This window comes from Elgaria multicarinata, chromosome 3 (genome assembly GCF_023053635.1).
Source record: "Elgaria multicarinata webbii isolate HBS135686 ecotype San Diego chromosome 3, rElgMul1.1.pri, whole genome shotgun sequence".
NCBI classification, from domain to species: domain Eukaryota; kingdom Metazoa; phylum Chordata; class Lepidosauria; order Squamata; family Anguidae; genus Elgaria; species Elgaria multicarinata.
Genome location: NC_086173.1, coordinates 138,252,056 through 138,270,166, shown reverse-complemented (window position 1 = coordinate 138,270,166; position 18,111 = coordinate 138,252,056). Strand labels below are relative to the sequence as shown.

At 42.3% G+C, this 18,111-nt stretch overlaps 1 protein-coding gene across 2 annotated transcripts in view; it reads left to right on the top strand.

The window, feature by feature from the left end:
- Window positions 1–18,111, top strand: part of SYNPR (synaptoporin) — a 177,424-nt gene that overhangs the window by 99,306 nt on the left and 60,007 nt on the right. Inside the window, exon 1 of one of the 2 annotated variants that reach the window (XM_063122065.1) lies at window positions 16,637–16,766. The exons of the other annotated variant lie outside the window; for it this stretch is intronic. Within the exon in view, the coding sequence (XP_062978135.1) occupies window positions 16,743–16,766 (24 nt within the window). The 5' untranslated portion in view covers window positions 16,637–16,742. Of the gene's footprint in view, window positions 1–16,636; window positions 16,767–18,111 lie in introns of those variants that run through there. 2 annotated transcript variants of the gene reach the window in all.

Below are 18,111 nucleotides of genomic sequence, written 5' to 3'. Positions count from 1 at the left end.
TATGAAAAGACTGACTTTATAGCCCACATCCTATTCCTGTTCCCCATATGCAAGAAAAATTTCCACTTAAGTAGAAATCCATTGTTTTACTGAAAACATAGTGTCTTGTTCAAGTGTTATTGCAACAGTATGTAGCCCTCTGCTAAGCAACATGTCATGAGTTTCAACTGGAAAAAGAACTGATCTTCCAACCAGTTGTGACCCTTTTATGAACTAGGAATTAGGGATGTGCTCCGCTTCTCTTCAGTTCAGAGAAGCAGGAGCGAGGCGGCCTAATTCGCCTCTGAAAAAGGCGGAGGCGAAGAGAGTCAGGGGGGCTGTGGATCGAGGCGAAGAGGATTGCCTCAATCTGGAGCTTTGCCTGCAGGTAAGTGGGGGGGAGGGGACTAATCTAGTGCTGCCGGCGTCGCCATCCATGTGGCGGTGGCGCTGCCGGCGCCAGGTAAGGGAACAGGGAGGAGGGACGCTTACCTTCCTCCATTGCGGGCTTCAATTGAGGCCCAGGTTGAAGCCGGAAGTGAAGGCCGAGGACTCTTCCGGCTTCAACCGGGGCCTCAATTGAAGCCCGCAACGGAGGAAGGTAAGGGGGCAGGACCCTGGCCTACCTGGCGGCGGCGGCACCAGGTAAGGGAGCAGGGAGGAGGGACGCTTACTTTCCTCCATCACGGGCTTCAGTTGAGACCCCAGTTGAAGCTGGAAGTGAAGGCCGAGGCCTCTTCCGGCTTCAACTGGGGCCTCAATTGAAGCCCGCGACGGAGGAAGGTAAGGAGATGGGGTGGGGGGGTGGCTTATCTTGTGCCGCCACCGCCATCCATATAGTGACAGCGGTGAAGCTGGATCTCGCTCCGCGGAGCAGAGCGGGAGACGGGCGGAGCGGCGCGAAGAGGATTGGGCCACAAAGCGGATTGGGGGGTCCGTGCACACCCCTACTAGGAATTAAGAGCATTTTCAATCTGACTACCCAGAAACCGGGAGGGGTGGGGAGGATCCTATTATTTATTCATTCATTTCATTTCTATACTGTCCAGCAGCAGCTAAGGCTCTCTGGGCAATTCACAAAACCTAAAACCATAAAATAGAACAACATAATAAAACATATTAAAAACTGTTAAAAGTTTGGAACAATAGAATAAAACCAGAGTAAAAGCCAGCAGCGATGTAAAACATTATCTATTTCATATCTCTGTAATTTTCAGAACTAAAGCCTATATTTTTGATTCAACTACAAGCTGGTGATTATAGGTATCGTGCTTCTTGAGGCTTCTGGGTTGATTTTTCTGATCTCTTTATTCATGATCTGTAGTTTTCTTATGTGGCCACTAGAGGGCAACAGTGATTCAGAGTTACTGTCTTTGCTAAAACAGGCAGCTTCAATGATTTTGGGAGAACTTTGAGTAAAAAAAAAATGCAGTATTGTTTTGTTTCTTGTTTTTGTTTTGTTTTTGTTTTGTTTATTTGCTTGTTTTATAACTTACCCAGTGAATAGGGGTGATCGGATAGGATAATGTAACAATGATAACTCATTATTGCCTGTACAGTGGGATTGAATCATTCTATGTTGTTGGCAAGAAGTTAGCCATATTGGATTTTGCTATTGGCAGGCAGCATGTGATTCTTGGGCTTGGATCCAAAGTTTCCAGGAGTGTGTGTGATTTATTTTTTTGCTGAGTCCACCCACCCACCCCCGGTAGCTCCCTATGCTCCCTGAAAAGCTTCTCCAGAGGTTTGCGGGGCCTGTGGACAGTGTGAGCAGTAGCATCAGGTAGAGTGACCATATGAACAGGAGGACAGGGCTCCTGTATCTTAAACAGTTGTATTGAAAGGGGAATTTCAGCAGGTGTTATGCTCCAGGTAACCTCGACCCAAGGCTGCAAAGCTATACTAATTTTTTCAGTAATATGTACAGTTGAACTTAATGGGACTTACTTCTGTGTAGCTATGCACAGGATTGCACTGTAAGACTTTAAAGCCAGAACTTGGTCAAAAGCAGCTGATGGAACATCGAACCTGGTCATCAGTCATCCACCACAAAAATAGGCTCAGCTGCATAAATGCAGGAGAAATAGTCTATGCAGGTAAAGGCACTTCCCAGTAACATATTCTATATAATCAGATGCAGGTGACCACTATGCATAAATATCACATTTGTGGTTTGTCTTTGTTTGTTTTTACAAACTCCAGAATCCTCAGATGTGCTTCCTTGATTGACAATGGCAATTATATTTTTTAATCTGGTGAGTGACTATCCCAACTCAAAGTCTGTGGCTGGCCAAGGTTGTCTCTGACCCATGCTAGGCTGTCAAGGCACATGAAAGGAACAAGAAGTATCACTGCTTCTAAGTGTCTCCAAAACTCAGCATGACAAACTCTTGCTCCTCTTCCATGGCTGAAATTTGGGAGAACACTATAGGCTTTTTTCTAACATCTTGCTGGGCTTTAAAGACACTCAAAACAGCAAGTGCCTCTGAAGTTCAGCACAACATCTAAAATCAGACCTGCTCCCTCCCCCCATAAGTGGGGAGAGGAGTGGGGTCAGTGGGGACCACAAATCTTGGCTGGCCATTAATGCTGGCCAAATTTTGTGGATGCCTGGTTAGTAATTTGCTGCAATTTGCAGCTTCCCGATCCATCTTACAACCATATAAACATCTGCATGGAACATACCACTTCATGTATAAAGTCATCCTGGTAGTAGGCACAATAATTTTAATGTAAAATTTGGCAGAAGGTAGATTACGATCTTCTGATAGATTTCTGGGTGATTTAGAATCATAGAATCATAGAATAGCAGAGTTGGAAGGGGCCTACAAGGCCATTGAGTCCAACCCCCTGCTCAATCGGGGGCACTGTGCTCCAGTGGTTCCGGTCCTACCTCTCAGGTAGATTCCAGATGGTGATGCTGGGGGATAGTTGCTCCTCAAAAAAGGAGCTGTTGTATGGCGTACCACAAGGTGCCATCCTATCCCCAATGCTGTTTAACATCTACATGAAACCGCTGGGAGAGATCATCCGGAGGCATGGGGCGGGGTGCTATCAGTATGCTGATGACACCCAAATATATTTCTCTATGCCTTCAGTAACAGCATCAGCTAAGGACAGTGTGTCTCCTCTGAATGAATGCTTGGAGGCAGTAATGGGCTGGATGAGGAAAAACAAACTGAAGCTGAATCCAGACAAAACAGAGGTGCTTGCTGTCAAGGGCTCTGACCTAGGTTTGGAGGTGTGTCAGCCAGTTCTGGATGGGGCTACACTCCCCCTGAAAGACTGTGTTCGCAGTTTGGGGGTGCTCCTGGATCCGTCACTCCAAATGACAGCCCAGATAGATGCGACGGCCAGGAGTGCCTACTATCAGCTTCGGCTGATACGCCAGCTGCGCCCCTTCTTAGAGTCAGAAGACCTAAAGACAGTAGTGCACGCGCTGGTAACCTCAAGGCTTGACTTCTGCAATGCGCTCTACATAGGGCTACCATTGTACCTAGTTCGGAAACTTCAACTAGTTCAAAATATGGCAGCCAGGTTGGTCACCAGTACACCTAGGGGTGACCACATTACACCAACATTAAAATCACTCCACTGGCTGCCAATTAGTTTCCGGGCAAAGTACAAAGTGTTGGTCATTACCTTTAAAGCCCTAAATGGTTTGGGTCCAGGTTACTTGCGGGATCGCCTTCTCCCATATAGTCCGCCCCGCACACTCAGGTCCTCTGGGGTGAACTTACTTCAGTCAGCTAAAACTAGGCTGACATCAGTTTCCCAGAGGACCTTTTCTTCTGTCGCCCCCAGATTGTGGAATGGCCTGCCGGAGGAGATTCGTAAAATTAACTCTATGTGTGATTTTAAGGCAGCTTTAAAGACTAGCCTTTTCCGGCAGGCCTATCCAGATCAATGTTAAATCATGAATTTTTAAGATGTATTGATTCCTGTTCTAATGTTGTTCCCCGCCTCGATCTAAAAGGAGAGGCGGGTAAGAAATACATTTATTATTATTATTATTATTATTATTATCCACCCTAAAGCATTTTGCAGGACATCAGCAAGGGTTTCTAACTCCTAATTACCTAAGAAATTAGGTTCCTGGGAAAGAATGCTTGGAGGAAAAATAGGAGTGGATTTTTGTGTGAAAGGACTTGTGAACTGATCACAAATTCTTTTTCTTACTTAACTCTTCCCACCTCAGCCATTATTTTGCACCTGGCTCAGAATGATGCCTCTGAAGGTTGACGTAAAATACAAAGTAGATCTCACAAGCCTGACATCTGCCCATGACTGGGCAGGAATTTGTCTAAACCCCTGTGGTCTTATCCCACAATTGATTATATTGTATATGTCTGGATTAGTATGTCTGGTAAGTATGGAATGTTAGAACTGAGTGGGTGTGATTTATGATGTAATAAGTGGGGGGGGGTATGATATGTTTTATATGCTTAGGTTATCTTATTGACCTTTTGCTTAGAATAACTGTACCTTTCTTTTTCTGGTCTATTGACTGTAAATAAAGGATTGATTGATTGAAGTGGGGGGGGAATATATAAGGAGTGTGCCGAGTGTGTGTGAGGGAGAGTTGTTTATTTGTAGAGTAAGAAGAGTTTGGCATTTGCATTTGAGTTGTACCCTGCCTCGATCCAGAGGGAGAGGCGGGTAACAAATAAATAAATAAAATTATTATTATTATTATTATTATTATTATTATTATTATTATTATTATTATTATTAAACTCCCACACCAGATTATACCCACAGTATATTTAGAGCAGATTCTGAATTAAACCTGTTTCCCACGTAGCTAGGGGAAAGATTTTAATTTACCCTCCCTCGGGTTTTCAAGTGGTGGTGCTTGGCCTGAGAAGGATATAAGCGATGGGCCCAGTGTAAAGGTCTGTTACATCGCAACCCCCTTTAAATTATTACATCTTGTGGTAGCATATTCCATAGTTTAATATAATTTAATGGTTGATGATGTCACAAAACCCTTATTTCCCCCCTAAAACGGGGGCAAGCAACTGTATTCCTCTCCAGGAAAAGGAGTTGTGGGGAGAGAAGTGTCTCCCAATGAGAGGTTGAATATTCCCCAAACATTTTCTTTCCATGCCCCTATTATCCCTATTACCTTTTGATTCACATTTTCTGATGGCATCTCTCCCACTGTGCCAGAAAATGGTCTGAGAAGAGCAGAGAAGCAGAGTTGCAGAACCTGCTGGGATTTTATTATGGGCGATCCTTATTTAAAGGCCATGATGGGCAAAGCACTCCAAGAGATTACTATTATTTATATGGTAATCATGTGTCATTCTCAAATTTTATTTTTAAAAGTTTTCATTTTCTAGCTGTCATAACTGTGAAGGGTTGCAAAAAAGATTTTTTTAAAACCCCACAACCCTCTTAAAGGCATGAAAGCAAGGAGGAAGCTAAATGAGTACAGTGTTTATTCTATTGAAGGAAGTTTCACAGATACATGGAGAAGCAGACCAGTTTTTACAGACTTTTAGGATATGCACTGCTAGGAGAGGTTTGTGTTTAGCAAATTTCTTGAGCACATGCCTGAATAAAGCTCTGAACTCATATATTTTGCACTTAGAAATGTAGCAACCCCATCCCCAGTTTAATGGCGTGGAAAAATGCACTGTATTTTCTCATTTGTGCTTACCATTTTAGTCTATTATGAGCACCTCTTTCTCAACAGGTATAGGCTGCATCCAGATGCCACAATAAGCCATGGTTTGTTACAAGAACATGTTACAGTAAGCCTCGAGTTGTACATGCTCCCCCTTCCCTTCACATTTGAGGGGAGGAAAATCTGATTCTTCCATTTATGGCTTCTAAAAGACCTTTACCAGGCAGCAACTTGGGACTTTTGATTGACAGGTCATCTTATGAAGTTAGTATTGTAAGTTTAGCAATGAATAAAATAATTATTCCTGCGTGGGAAGGAGAATCAGGGAGGCAATTAGTAGTTTAATAACAGCTTTGAGCTGGTTGGATAGCTGAAAATGTACTGTACAGTTGATGGTGATTAATTGATTTTTACTCCATAATAATTAAATAAAAAGAAAATCATCACAATCGAAACACATCTTGCTCCTTTTTACCCTTCAATATCTTTTGCTTCTGCATGATTGGTGATATACATATATATTAACTGCCTTTTGTTAGAGAAGAGACCAAAATGTTGGTTGATTCTAAAAATGAGCAGAACACAGAGGAGTGAGTGGTGGGCAGAGCTAAGCAATGCTAATATGGTGTTATAAATGTTGTCATGAACTATGGTGTAAACTGCTTAGCATAATGGAGAAGGATTCCCACCATTTAGCAAGGACAGTATTCTGTAGACCTGGACTGGCAGACTTCTGGCTTGTGGGATCCACCTTGATTTTTTTTTACTAGAAGCCCAAGGTCCACTAATAGAAGGCAGGTGTAATGAGTTCTCAAGGAATAAGTTTGTTCCCTTGGGGCCAAGATTGCTGACATGGAGAAACTAAGAGACGCAGAGAGGTTGATAGATGAGAACTTCAGGGACCTAACAGCAATGTCCCACTCCTTTAGTGACAGCTCCTCCGCAATGAGGGTCTCGAGGAAGGAGGGTGTCACTCTGATGAGGAAGGAAATGATCCCTTAAAAGGATCATGGAGATGTGCATATATCCTATCGCACCGAGGATGTGCCTCCAGGGGGAGGGGGCTTGTGGTAGTGGGAGATTCGATTGTTAGACACATAGTTGCTGGGTTTGTGATGGGCGTATAGACCTCATGGTAAATTGCCTACCTGGAGCGAAGGTTGTGAATATCACACGCCGTCTAGATAGCATAGTAGACAGTACTGGGGTGGAATCAGTTGTCATGGTCCATGTTGGTACCAACGATGTGGGGAAATGTAGTCATGAGGTTCTGGAAGCCAAATTTAGGTTGCAAGGCAGGAAGTTGAAATCCAGGACCAACAAGGTAGCTTTCTCTGAAATGTTCCATGAGCAGGGCCAGATGGACAGGTGCAGTTGAGAAGTCTCAATGCGTGAATGAGACGATGGTGCAGAGAGGAGGGGTTCAGATTTGTTAGGCACTGGGGGATATTTGGGACAAGCCAGTCCTGTACAAGAGGGATGGGCTGCACTTAAACTAAAATGGAACCAGACTGATGGCGCTAAACATTAAAAAAGTGGTAGAGCAGCTTTTAAACTAAATCCTGGGGGGAAGCTGACAGGAGCTGGGAAGCACCCAGAACGGTTTAAATAATCTGAAGGAGATGAATCTGAACATGTTTTTGATTGTCCCAATGTAAAAGGGGCACTAATAGGTCATGAGTTCAGGATAGAACATGATAGCCAATCAAAGAGGATAAAGCACAACAGGAAAAAAGGAACACGGCAGAGACATCTTGGGAGGGACACTGTGTATAGGTGTTTCTATGCAAATACTAGACGCCTCCAAGCCAAAATGGGAGAACTGGAGTGCTTGGTTTCAAAGGAGAACCTGGACATAGTGGGCATTACAGAAACCTGGTGGAATGGAGAGAACCAGTGGGATATGGTCATCCCTGGATACAAACTATACAGGAAGGACAGGGAAGGGCATACTGGGGGTGGTGTTACTCTCTGTGTCAAAGAGGGCATTGTGTCTAGCAGACTAGAGCACCTAAATGGGGAAGTGCTGTGGGTGACAATGCAGGGCCCCAAAACTAATGTAGTGCTAGGAATGTGCTATTGTCCCCCAGACCAAAATGCTTAGAGTGACCTTGAGATGGAGAATGAAATCAGGGAGGCCTCCAAACAAGGAAGTATTGTAATAATGGGTGACTTCAATTATCCTCGCATTGACTGGATAAATTCATATTCCAGTCATGACAAAGAGGTTAAATTTCTTGATGTCCTAAATGATTGTGCCCTGGAACAGTTGGTCATAGAACCGACCAGAGGGGAGGCAACCCTGGACTTAATCCTAAGTGCCGCTGCCCAGGACCTAAGACGAGATGTAAATATTGTTGAACCAATCGGTAACAGTGACCACAGTTCTATCAGATTCAATATATATTTAAATAGGAATTTGCACAGGAAATCCACACTTGACTTCAAAAAAGGAAACTTCTCTAAAATGAGGGAAGTAGTGAAAAGGAAATTGAAAGGGGAAATCAAGAAGGTTAAATCCTTGGAAAATGCATGGAGCTTACCCAAAAGCACAATAATAGAAACTCAACTAAAATGGATTCCACAGGTTAGGAAAGGTAGCACCAAGTCCAAGATGTCAACAGCGTGGCTAACAAGCAGTATCAAAGAAGCTATTGTAGAAAAGAGGGCTTTTTTCAAAAAATTGACATCTTGCCCAAGTGAGGAAAATAAAAGGGAGCATAAGCTGGCACAAAGGAGATGCAAGCAAACAATAAGAGATGCAAAAAACAAACAAAACAAAAAAACACATTTTGAAGAGCACATCACTAATAATATCAAGTCCAACAATAAAGAATTCTTTAAATATATCAGAAGCAGGAAACCAGCTAGGGAAGCAGCTGGATTCTTGGATGACAATGGAGTTAAGGGAGTAGTAAAGGAGGACAGGGAAATTGCAGAGAAGTTGAATGAATTCTTTGCATCTGTATTTACTGCAGAGGATACAGGACAGATGCCTGTGCCTGAACTGATGTTTTTCAGAAGGGAATCTGAGGAACTGAGGCAAATAGTGATGACAAAAGATGAAGTTCTCAACCTTATTGACAAATTGAAAGCAAATAAATCAACAGGTCTAGATGGCATCCATCCTAGAGTTCTCAAAGAACTCAAATATGAAATTACGGACCTCCTCACAAAAATATGCAACATGTCCCTAAGCTCAGCCTCTGTACCAGAAGACTGGAAGATGGCCAATGTAACACCAATTTTCAAAAAGGGATCCAGGGGGCATCCAGGAAATTACAGGCCAGTTAGCTTGGCATCTGTTCCAGGGAATTTGGTTGAAAGCATTGTTAAAGACAAAATTAGTAAGCATATAGGAGAACAGGTCCTGCTGAAGAAGAATCAACATGGCTTTCACAAAGGCAAGTCCTGCATCACTAATCAACTAGAATTCTTTGAGAGTGTCAACAAACACATAGTCAGGGGTGATCTGGTGGACATTGTTTACTTGGACTTCTAAAAGGCTTTTGAAAAAGTCCCCCACCAAAGACTCCTGAACAAGCTTAGAAGTCATGGAATAAGAGGAGAGGCCCTCTTATGGATCAGTAACTGGTTAGAGAACAGAAAACAGAGAGTAGGAATAAATGGTCAATTCTCCCAATGAAGGGAAATGTATAGTGGGGTCCCACAGGGATCGGTATTGGGACCAATCCTTTTCAACTTATTCATAAATGATCTGGAATTAGGAGTGAGCAGTGAAGTGGCCAAGTTTGCCGACAACACCAAATTACTTAAGGTTTTTAAAACACAAAGGGATTGTGAAGAGCTCCAAAGGGATCTCTCCAAGCTGGGAGAGTGGGCATCGAAATGGCAGATGTGGTTCAATGTAAGCAAGTGTAAGGTGATGCACGTTGGGGCAAAAAAACCCAACTTCAAGTATAACCTAATGGGACTTGAGCTGGCAGTCACCAAACAAGAAAGAGATCTTGGGATTTTGGTGGACAGCTCGATGAAAATTTCCACCCAGTGTGCGGCCGCTGTAAAGAAGGCAAACTCCATGTTAGGCATTATAAGAAAAGGAATTGACAATAAAACAACCAGTATCATACTGCCCTTATACAAATCTATGGTGTGACCACACTAAGAATACTGTGTGCAGTTCTGGTCACCACACCTAAAAAAGGATATTAAAGAGCTGGAAAAAGTGCAGAAAATGGCAACTAAAATGATTAAGGGGCTGGAGCATCTCCCCTATGAGGGAAGGTTACATCAACTGGGATTGTTTCGCTTGGAAAAAAGGAGACTAAGGGAAGACATGATAGAGGTGTACAAAATTATGCATGGTATGGAGAATGTGGATAGGGAGACATTTTTCTCCCTCTCTCAAAATACTAGAACCTGGGGTCCTCCCATGAAGCTGATTGGTGGGAGATCCAGGACAAATAAGAGGAAGTACTTCTTCACACAGTCACTGTTTTTAACTTTTGTAAACTGCCCAGAGAGCTTCGGCTATGGGGCGGTATATAAATTTAATAAATAAATAAATAGTTGAATTATGGGACTCACTACCACACGATGTAGTTATGGCCACCAATTTGGATGGCTTTCAAAGGGGATTGGATAAATTCCTGGAGGCAAAGGCTATCAATGGTTGTGTGCTACGTCCAGTATTCGAGGCAGTAAGCTTGTGTGCACCAGTTGCTGGGGAACGTGGGTGGGAGGCTGCTGTTGCACCATGTCCTGCCTTTTTTGTCCCTGGCTGATGGCTGGTTGGCCACTGTGTGAACAGAGTGCTGGACTAGATTGACCCTTGGTCTGACCCAGCATGGCATTTCTTATGTTCTCGCTCAGTATTGTCAACCCTGAGTGGCAGTAGGTCACTAGGGTTTCAGCCAGAACTCTTCCTGAGCTCTCCCTGGCAATGCCCAGAATTGAATCTTAAAGCTAGTGCATGTAGGGTTTGTGCTCTATGACTGAGCCCCTTTCCCCTTCCCCTTCCTCTAGTCCAAACCTAGAAAGGCCCTCAGACTTAAGGAATTCCGGTTAATGTGCAAGCTGGTGGCTGAATCCTGATCCCACTTTGCAAACTTGCAGCTGTGTTCTGAACTGAGATTTCTGCACTGCCTTCAAAGGGAGCGCCACGTACAATGTACTACAGAGTCCAACATGAGGATAATTGTGAGGGGGATGAGAACCTTGCTTCAGATTTACACATGTGCTGGATAAATCCAAGGTTCACAATGCAATTTTATGTATGTTTACAAGAGAGCCAAGTCCAGTGGGAGCTACTCCATGTTAGTGTTCATAGGACTGCAGCCTCAACCGGGTCATAATCAGATACTTTTTTTTTCCTTGTGTGTGTCTTTTACCAGGGCAGCTGAGCATTAAACAATGCAGCTTGGGTTAGGAAGTCGCATTTACGAAGATCACACTGCATGGCAGATGAACGTGATTGGAAACAGTGGGCTACAGTGTGTGGCTGAAATACTCTGAATTTCAGCATTTAAAATTACATATAAGCACCTGTAAAATAACCATGATAGCATAAATCAGCAGCATCATGGCTGCTGCCTTTTTATGCATGTCATAATTTGAATGATTGCATTTTTTTTAGCATATCTCTTAAGAATGTTTGCAGTCACAAATTATCCTTTGTCTCTTTGGGCTGAGCTGTTGACCAGAAGATTTTTTGAAGTGTGACATACTGAAGGAGGCAAAGGGCCATAGGAAGATGGGAGCCAGAAGAGGGCCTGTGTCCTGCTGACTGGATTTATGAACAAGATCTAATGAGCAATAGCTGAAATTAAGCAAACCCACCCTGGGAAAGTGAAACAGCTTTCTGTCGCATGAAACCATAATCTGTATAACTGCTTCAGCAAGTGATAACCTTATAGCTTCTTTACATAATGGTTCAGTTTCTTAGAACGCAAAGTTTAAAATGGATACTGTTTTATACTGTTGCTTTTATATTTTTGATGGTTTAAAATTTTGTATACTTTTTCATGTTCACTGTTTTTAACTTTTGTAAACTGCCCAGAGAGCTTCGGCTATGGGGCGGTATATAAATTTAATAAATAAATATAAATAAATTAATCAAGTTTTGAATTCAACTAGGCTAATTTATCTAGTTTGCTTGTATGGGCAAGGTCCAATTAAGTGGCTGTCTCATTCTCTTTTGATCTTGGCTTGGATCCAAAAAATCCTGTTGAGCAAGCAAAAGACACTTTTGTCCCCCACAAGCTTCTGTACCCCTCTCCAAGTTTCTCTGGGCCATTCTCTGATCCTCCGAGGCCAGGGACAACATGTTTTAGTATATTTGGGTCCATATCTATGAAATTCAGCAAGACTTGTGGGAGTGCTGGGCTGAAAACAACAGAATGAAATTTAATAGGGATAAATGCCAAGTTCTACATTTGAGAAATAGAAACCAAATGCACAGTTACAAGATGGGGGATAATTGGCTCAGCAATACTACAAACGAGAAGGATCTTGGAATTGTTGTAGATCGCAAGGTGAATATGAGCCAACAGTGTGATATGGCTGCAAGAAAAGCAAATGCTATTTTGGGCTGCATTAATAGAAGTATAGCTTCTCCGCTGTGGCACCCCGGTTGTGGAACGAGCTCCCCAGAGAGGTCCGCTTGGCGCCTACTGCTTTCGTCGCCAGCTGAAGACCTTTTTATTCACTCAGTATTTTAACACTTAATTTTAACTTAAATTTAAATTTTACTGTTTTAACTCTGTATTTTAATCCTATATCAACTTTGCTGTGTGGTTTTATCCTGGTTGCGCTTTTTATACTGTATTTCGTAATTGTGTTTTAAACTGTGGGTGTTTTACTGTGGTTTTAATTTTTGTGAACCGCCCAGAGAGCTTTGGCTATTGGGCGGTATAAAAATGTAATAAATAAATAAATAAATAAATAGCTTCCAAATCACGCGAGGTACTGGTTCCTCTCTATTCGGCCCTGGTTAGGCCTCATCTAGAGTATTGTGTCCAGTTCTGGGCTCCACAATTCAAGAAGGACGCAGACAAGCTGGAGTGTGTTCAGAGGAGGGCAACCAGGATGATCAGGGGTCTGGAAACAAAGCCCTATGAAGTGAATCTGAAAGAACTGGGCATGTTTAGCCTGGAGAAGAGAAGATTGAGGGGGAAACATGATAGCACTCTTCAAATACTTAAAAGGTTGTCACACAGAGGAGGGCCAGGATCTCTTCTCGATCCTCCCAGAGTGCAAGACACGGAATAACGGGCTCAAGATAAAGGAAGCCAGATTCCAGATGGACATCAGGAAAAACGTCCTGACTGTTAGAGCAGTACGACAATGGAATCAGTTACCTAGGTAGTAACTCCCACACTAGAGGCATTCAAGAGGCAGCTGGACAACCATCTGTCAGGGATGCTTTAGGGTGGATTCCTGCATTGAGCAGGGGGTTGGACTCGATGGCCTTGTAGGCCCCTTCCAACTCTGCTATTCTATGATTCTATGATTCTATGAAAGGTAGCAGTGCAATGTAGATAACAGTAGCAGGAGAACACACATCATTCCTGATTCAATGCAATGGGATTTTTTTAATGGTAAGTTTATGGGTTTTTTCCCTCCATGTTTCTCAGTCACTTTTTCACATAGCGTTGAATATATTTGTTTGTCAGTCATGCATGTTGTTTTCTGCTGTTTTTTAGTGCATGGGTGCAGTGCCATTGTCAGATACACCTGGAGTGTTATCTATACTGACACCTGTGTATTGTCTTCCAGAATGAAAGCCATTCATTCCTATGAAGAAACTGTGCTATAGACTTCGGAAAGAATTTGCAATTTTTCTTTCTTCTGTGTGTAATATGTATTTCTCTCTATTTTACAGAATTGACAGGGAGGAGGAGAAAAAGACATGTCCTGGCCTTGAAATCCCCCCAGGAATAGGAAATTCATGGGAGATATTTCTCAGATCTTGCACCTTGGAAGTGCTAAATACTCCATCAAATAAGAATGCTCTTTCTGTGGTTAAGATACTCAGTTCATTAGGAACATAAGAATAAGGGAAGCTGCCTTATACTGAGTGAGACCATTGGGTCCATCTAGCCCAGTATTGTCAACACTGACTGGCAGTGGTTCTCCAGGGTTTCTTTCTTTGCCCTCCCTGTAGAAGCCAGGGATCGAACCTGGGACCCTCTGCATGCAAAGCATGTACTCTATCACACTGAGCTATGGCCCCTCCTTTGTCGCACTGCTGGGCTACTTGTCATTCTCATAGCTTTAGAATGTCCCTACGTTACACTTCATTACATGCAGATTTAGTAGCTCTAAGGAAGTTGAGAATTTGTCATTGGGCAGGGCACATCAACACCATTTCTGATTTCCATTTCAGTTATAGTATGCTGTCAGACATTGGAATAGTATGGGAATAGCCCTATGTTGTCTAAAAATATAACACAGAAAAAGACGGTCTGAATATATAAAGAAGGGAAATTGAACACATGATGTTGGACTGCAGTTCCCATCAGCCCTCACCACTAGCAATGCTGTCTAGGGCTGATGGAAGTTGCAGTCCAACAACATCCAGGGGACCAGGCATTCCCCACACCTGATATAAAGCAATGCTCCAGTCTAAAAGGCGACTTGCAATGGGCTTATTGGGCATTCTGTGTACTGTTCCCATGTTGGTAAATCAAAAAGAATTTACTGCTGTTGTCACGAAGAGGCACTTTGGAAGTGAAGTTCTTCATGCTTCCACGAAAATGAAACTCCCCAGAGTTGGATAGAAGGCACACTAACTTCCACTGCAGTACAGCAGCAGCAGGTATATGTATCTCTCTCCATAAATAGGATATCTATTCCCCTTCTGGCCACCAGAGTTTCTTCCAGCTGAAGAAGTGGATTTCCTAATCACAAAATGTTAAGGTCCCCCACACACACCCCTCTTACATTATTATTAGTTTCACAATTCTAAATCCCACTTTAGTGATATCTGTTCTCTTCAGTTGGACTCTAGCCCAGATGCGGGAGGCCATCTCCTGCTCTCAGTTATGCTGATCCAAATCATTGCGTACAAAAGGCTTGCAGAACATGGTCTGATGCCTCCCTTGGGCTTGAACCTTCTGATTAATTTTTTAAAAGCATGACGTGCATTAAGTTTATTTTGAGACGGTGCTTGTTTTCCTCTGGCTTTGATGTAAAACAGAACTGCGAAAAGATGTCTTCAATAAAAAAAAATGTTTCACTGCAATGATATGCCTTGTGGTTTTCTTGAGTGGATTTACTCAGTGGAATGAAAGGGATGGGGGAGAAGCAGTGAACTGATCTCATTTTGATTCAATAAAATCAAATAGTTTTGCAACTAGTAAATCTTCTCTGGGAACCAGAACATTTTCAGGGAACTCTTTTGCCATATCTTTAGCTGGATTGGCACACATCCACAGTCACCAAGTTAGAACTTGCTGGAATCTAACTGGGGCAGTTTGGAGTGTTCACCCAGTGTGCTAGGAAACTTACAAGCCACACAACCACACTGAGGGCCGATATACACCAAGCAGGATATAACACTTCTGGTATGAAATGGTATGAAATGGTATGAAATGGTATGAAATGGTATGAAATGGTATGAAATGGTATGAAAACTGTATATGTAATGTGTCCTGGGCCTGAACAGTTGTCATAACCATTATAAACCGTTATAAGCAGTTGTGTACGCTGTAGACTAAGGAAATCATCGGATCAATGCAATGAGCAGCATCCACACAGAAGAAAAGACTTCAAACCCCTAGCCAAAATGACCGGGTTGACAAGATATGCCAGGCTCATCAGAGGGTTGTTTAAACCACGATAAGCCACAGTGCATGGCATTTTGAATATGCAACCCTGTCACTGAGGGTATTTGAGGGCTAAACAACCCTTGCATAACCCTCAGTTTGTTGTAGGGTCATGCAAGAGTTGTTTAACCCTCAGTGGTTGGGCTCGCATGACACAGCAAACCCCACTCAGGGTTACATATACAAAATGTCACCTGGTATGGACTGCGACTCATCATGGGTTAAATAACCCATGGTGAGTCAGCCATGTCATTCTAAATCCCTGTGACTATACAAATGTACTGAACTAGAAATGTAGAAACTCATTGCCAACATGCCCTAGGGTGGAGGGGGAAAGATTAAAAATAATAACAATAATAATTAAATTTTAACAGAAAAATGAACTAATATACACTGGCCCTGTTCAGAAGACATCTTAAACCACAGTAATTAGGCAAAAAGCCTTCTTCACTGTAGTTAAAGTGGTGGTTTAAGGTGTCTTCTGAACATGGCCCGGCTTTCTGGCTTAACCACTGTAGTTAAAAGCTGTGGTTTAAGATGTCTCCTGAAAAGGGCCACTGTGAATTATGCATGTTAGTAGTATTTTTGCCTAGTATTTCTGGCTTCAACCCAAGAATAAAAACAGACTACCTGTTGTCCATCCTAAGATTGCTTTTGGGTGTAGTCTCCCTGCTGCAAGAGCATCTCCATTAATTTCAATGACGGGACTCAATTTTCATGTGCACAAGAACGTTGGGTCCCTCCTTTAGAAATGAAGGGGAGCCCATGTGTGCATCTGGCTGCACTTAGAGAAAAAAAGAGTTCCCCTACCTGAAGTCCAGTCTGTCTTTTCAAATAGCATGGAAGCAAAAGAATGATATTCAGGCTTAGCACAAGCCCAGGAGGGACCCAGTATGCCAAACTGATATTTTCCGCAAGGCAAAGTTAGGGCATTCACAAATCTGACTAACAAGCTTTGCATCTTTACTGTGGTACTTTTAAGGCAGTAGCTCAGTACGCACACCACAAAAGCAAGTCTGGTTCCTCTCTCTAAGGGAGAAAGTATTAGATTTCTGTCCTGAGACTGTGTGTAGTCATTGTCTAATAATATGAGACCATTTCCCCACCATCATCACCTCCCCCAAGCAAGTAAGGCTGTAGCTGCTGCCTCATTGGTATATCATCTCACTTTCCCTGAGCATTGATTTTTCTTGCTCTCCTTTTATTTGCTTCATAAAAAAAAAGACAGGGACAACGAGCTACTGCTGGCTACTGAGAAGCTTTTTGGGTGCCTTTATTTTTAGCATGAGCCAACATTTGTCTTCTTTCAGATGAGGGAAGTTGGATTATAAAACCTTTTGTAAATGTGTATGGTGATATTTGCTCCGGTAAGTTAACATTGTTCAACCAGCAACTGTAACTGTCAATTTCATTGTCTAAAGGAACCTATTCTAAAATCCTACTCTGCCTTTATTGTTGTTGTTGTTGTTGGTTGTGGTGATGGTGGTGTGTGAGTGTGTGCGCGTGTGTGTGTAAACAACTGCATCCTAATCTGATATAGGTTTTTTTCCCTGTGTGTTTCCCTGATGCTTATATGAACATCCGCTACTTTGCTTTTTTGTGTGGAGAGAAAACTGTTTGAGTGAACTTGTTCTGCACTTCAGGAAACTGTAGTAATGTGTATTTTAGTAAAAAGGAAAAAAAGACACTGAATTGAGATTAATGTATCATTGACTCTTTTGGTCTGTAAAGTCCAAGTGTTTGTGGAATACATGATCTCTCTCTCTCTCTCTCTCTCTCTCTCTCTCTCTCTCTCTCTCTCTCTCTCTCTCTCTCTCCTTTAAATACAATCTCTCTTGAAACAAGAATGAAAATGAAGGAATGGCTGTATAGTGTCATTTTGTAATGATGTTTGCTGCTATTGGAGGGTATCAAACAAAACAAAGAGAAATTCTTAAGTATTATAGTAGCTGCCTCTTATTGTAGTGCAGATAAACTGCACCTTTGGAGATATTGTTAGTTTGACATACTCTACCTCCCTTTAGGCTTCCTTCTATAAAGCAGAGGTTTAGTTTCTTCCTTAAACATGTCTTTGTTGCTTGTAGACCTTATCCAGTTAGAGGCATTCTTTATTTTATGTAATGCTACATTATCTATGCAAGCACAGGATATTCAATTTATTTTGAAACTTCATAGTAACACTGTGTACAATTATGACACAGTACAGCGACTGTATAGCTGAAAGAAACAAGTGTCATAGAAGTGCTGAAATTGCATGGCAGTATTTCTGGGTTTGTATTGTGAAATAAAGACAAGCATAGTAGGGTGTTTTTTTTACCCTTCTTGGAACTGGCAACCTCAAATGCCAAGCCTTTGAAAAGTAGGAGCAAAGTCCATTAATGGTTCTGCAGTGATGGACTTTTAACAGTTAGAAGACATAAACAATGATTTGCTTGTGGACATTCAATGCTCAGCTACTATCTCTCAAACTGTGCTCAGTCACATTTTCGAGCATGGTATCAATCAAAGAGTATTGTCCAGAATATGGAAGATGACTTCAGTTTAATCGGAAAATCAAGAGGAAAATAATAGGCAGAGTTATGCATTTCAAATCCTGTGTTCCAAATCCTCTGGAAATGGGCAAGGAAATTAAAGCTGTCCAGTTGCAGTTTTGCAGGACAAAATCCTCCCCCCCACACACACACACAATTCTCTCCCACTTAAACAGAAATC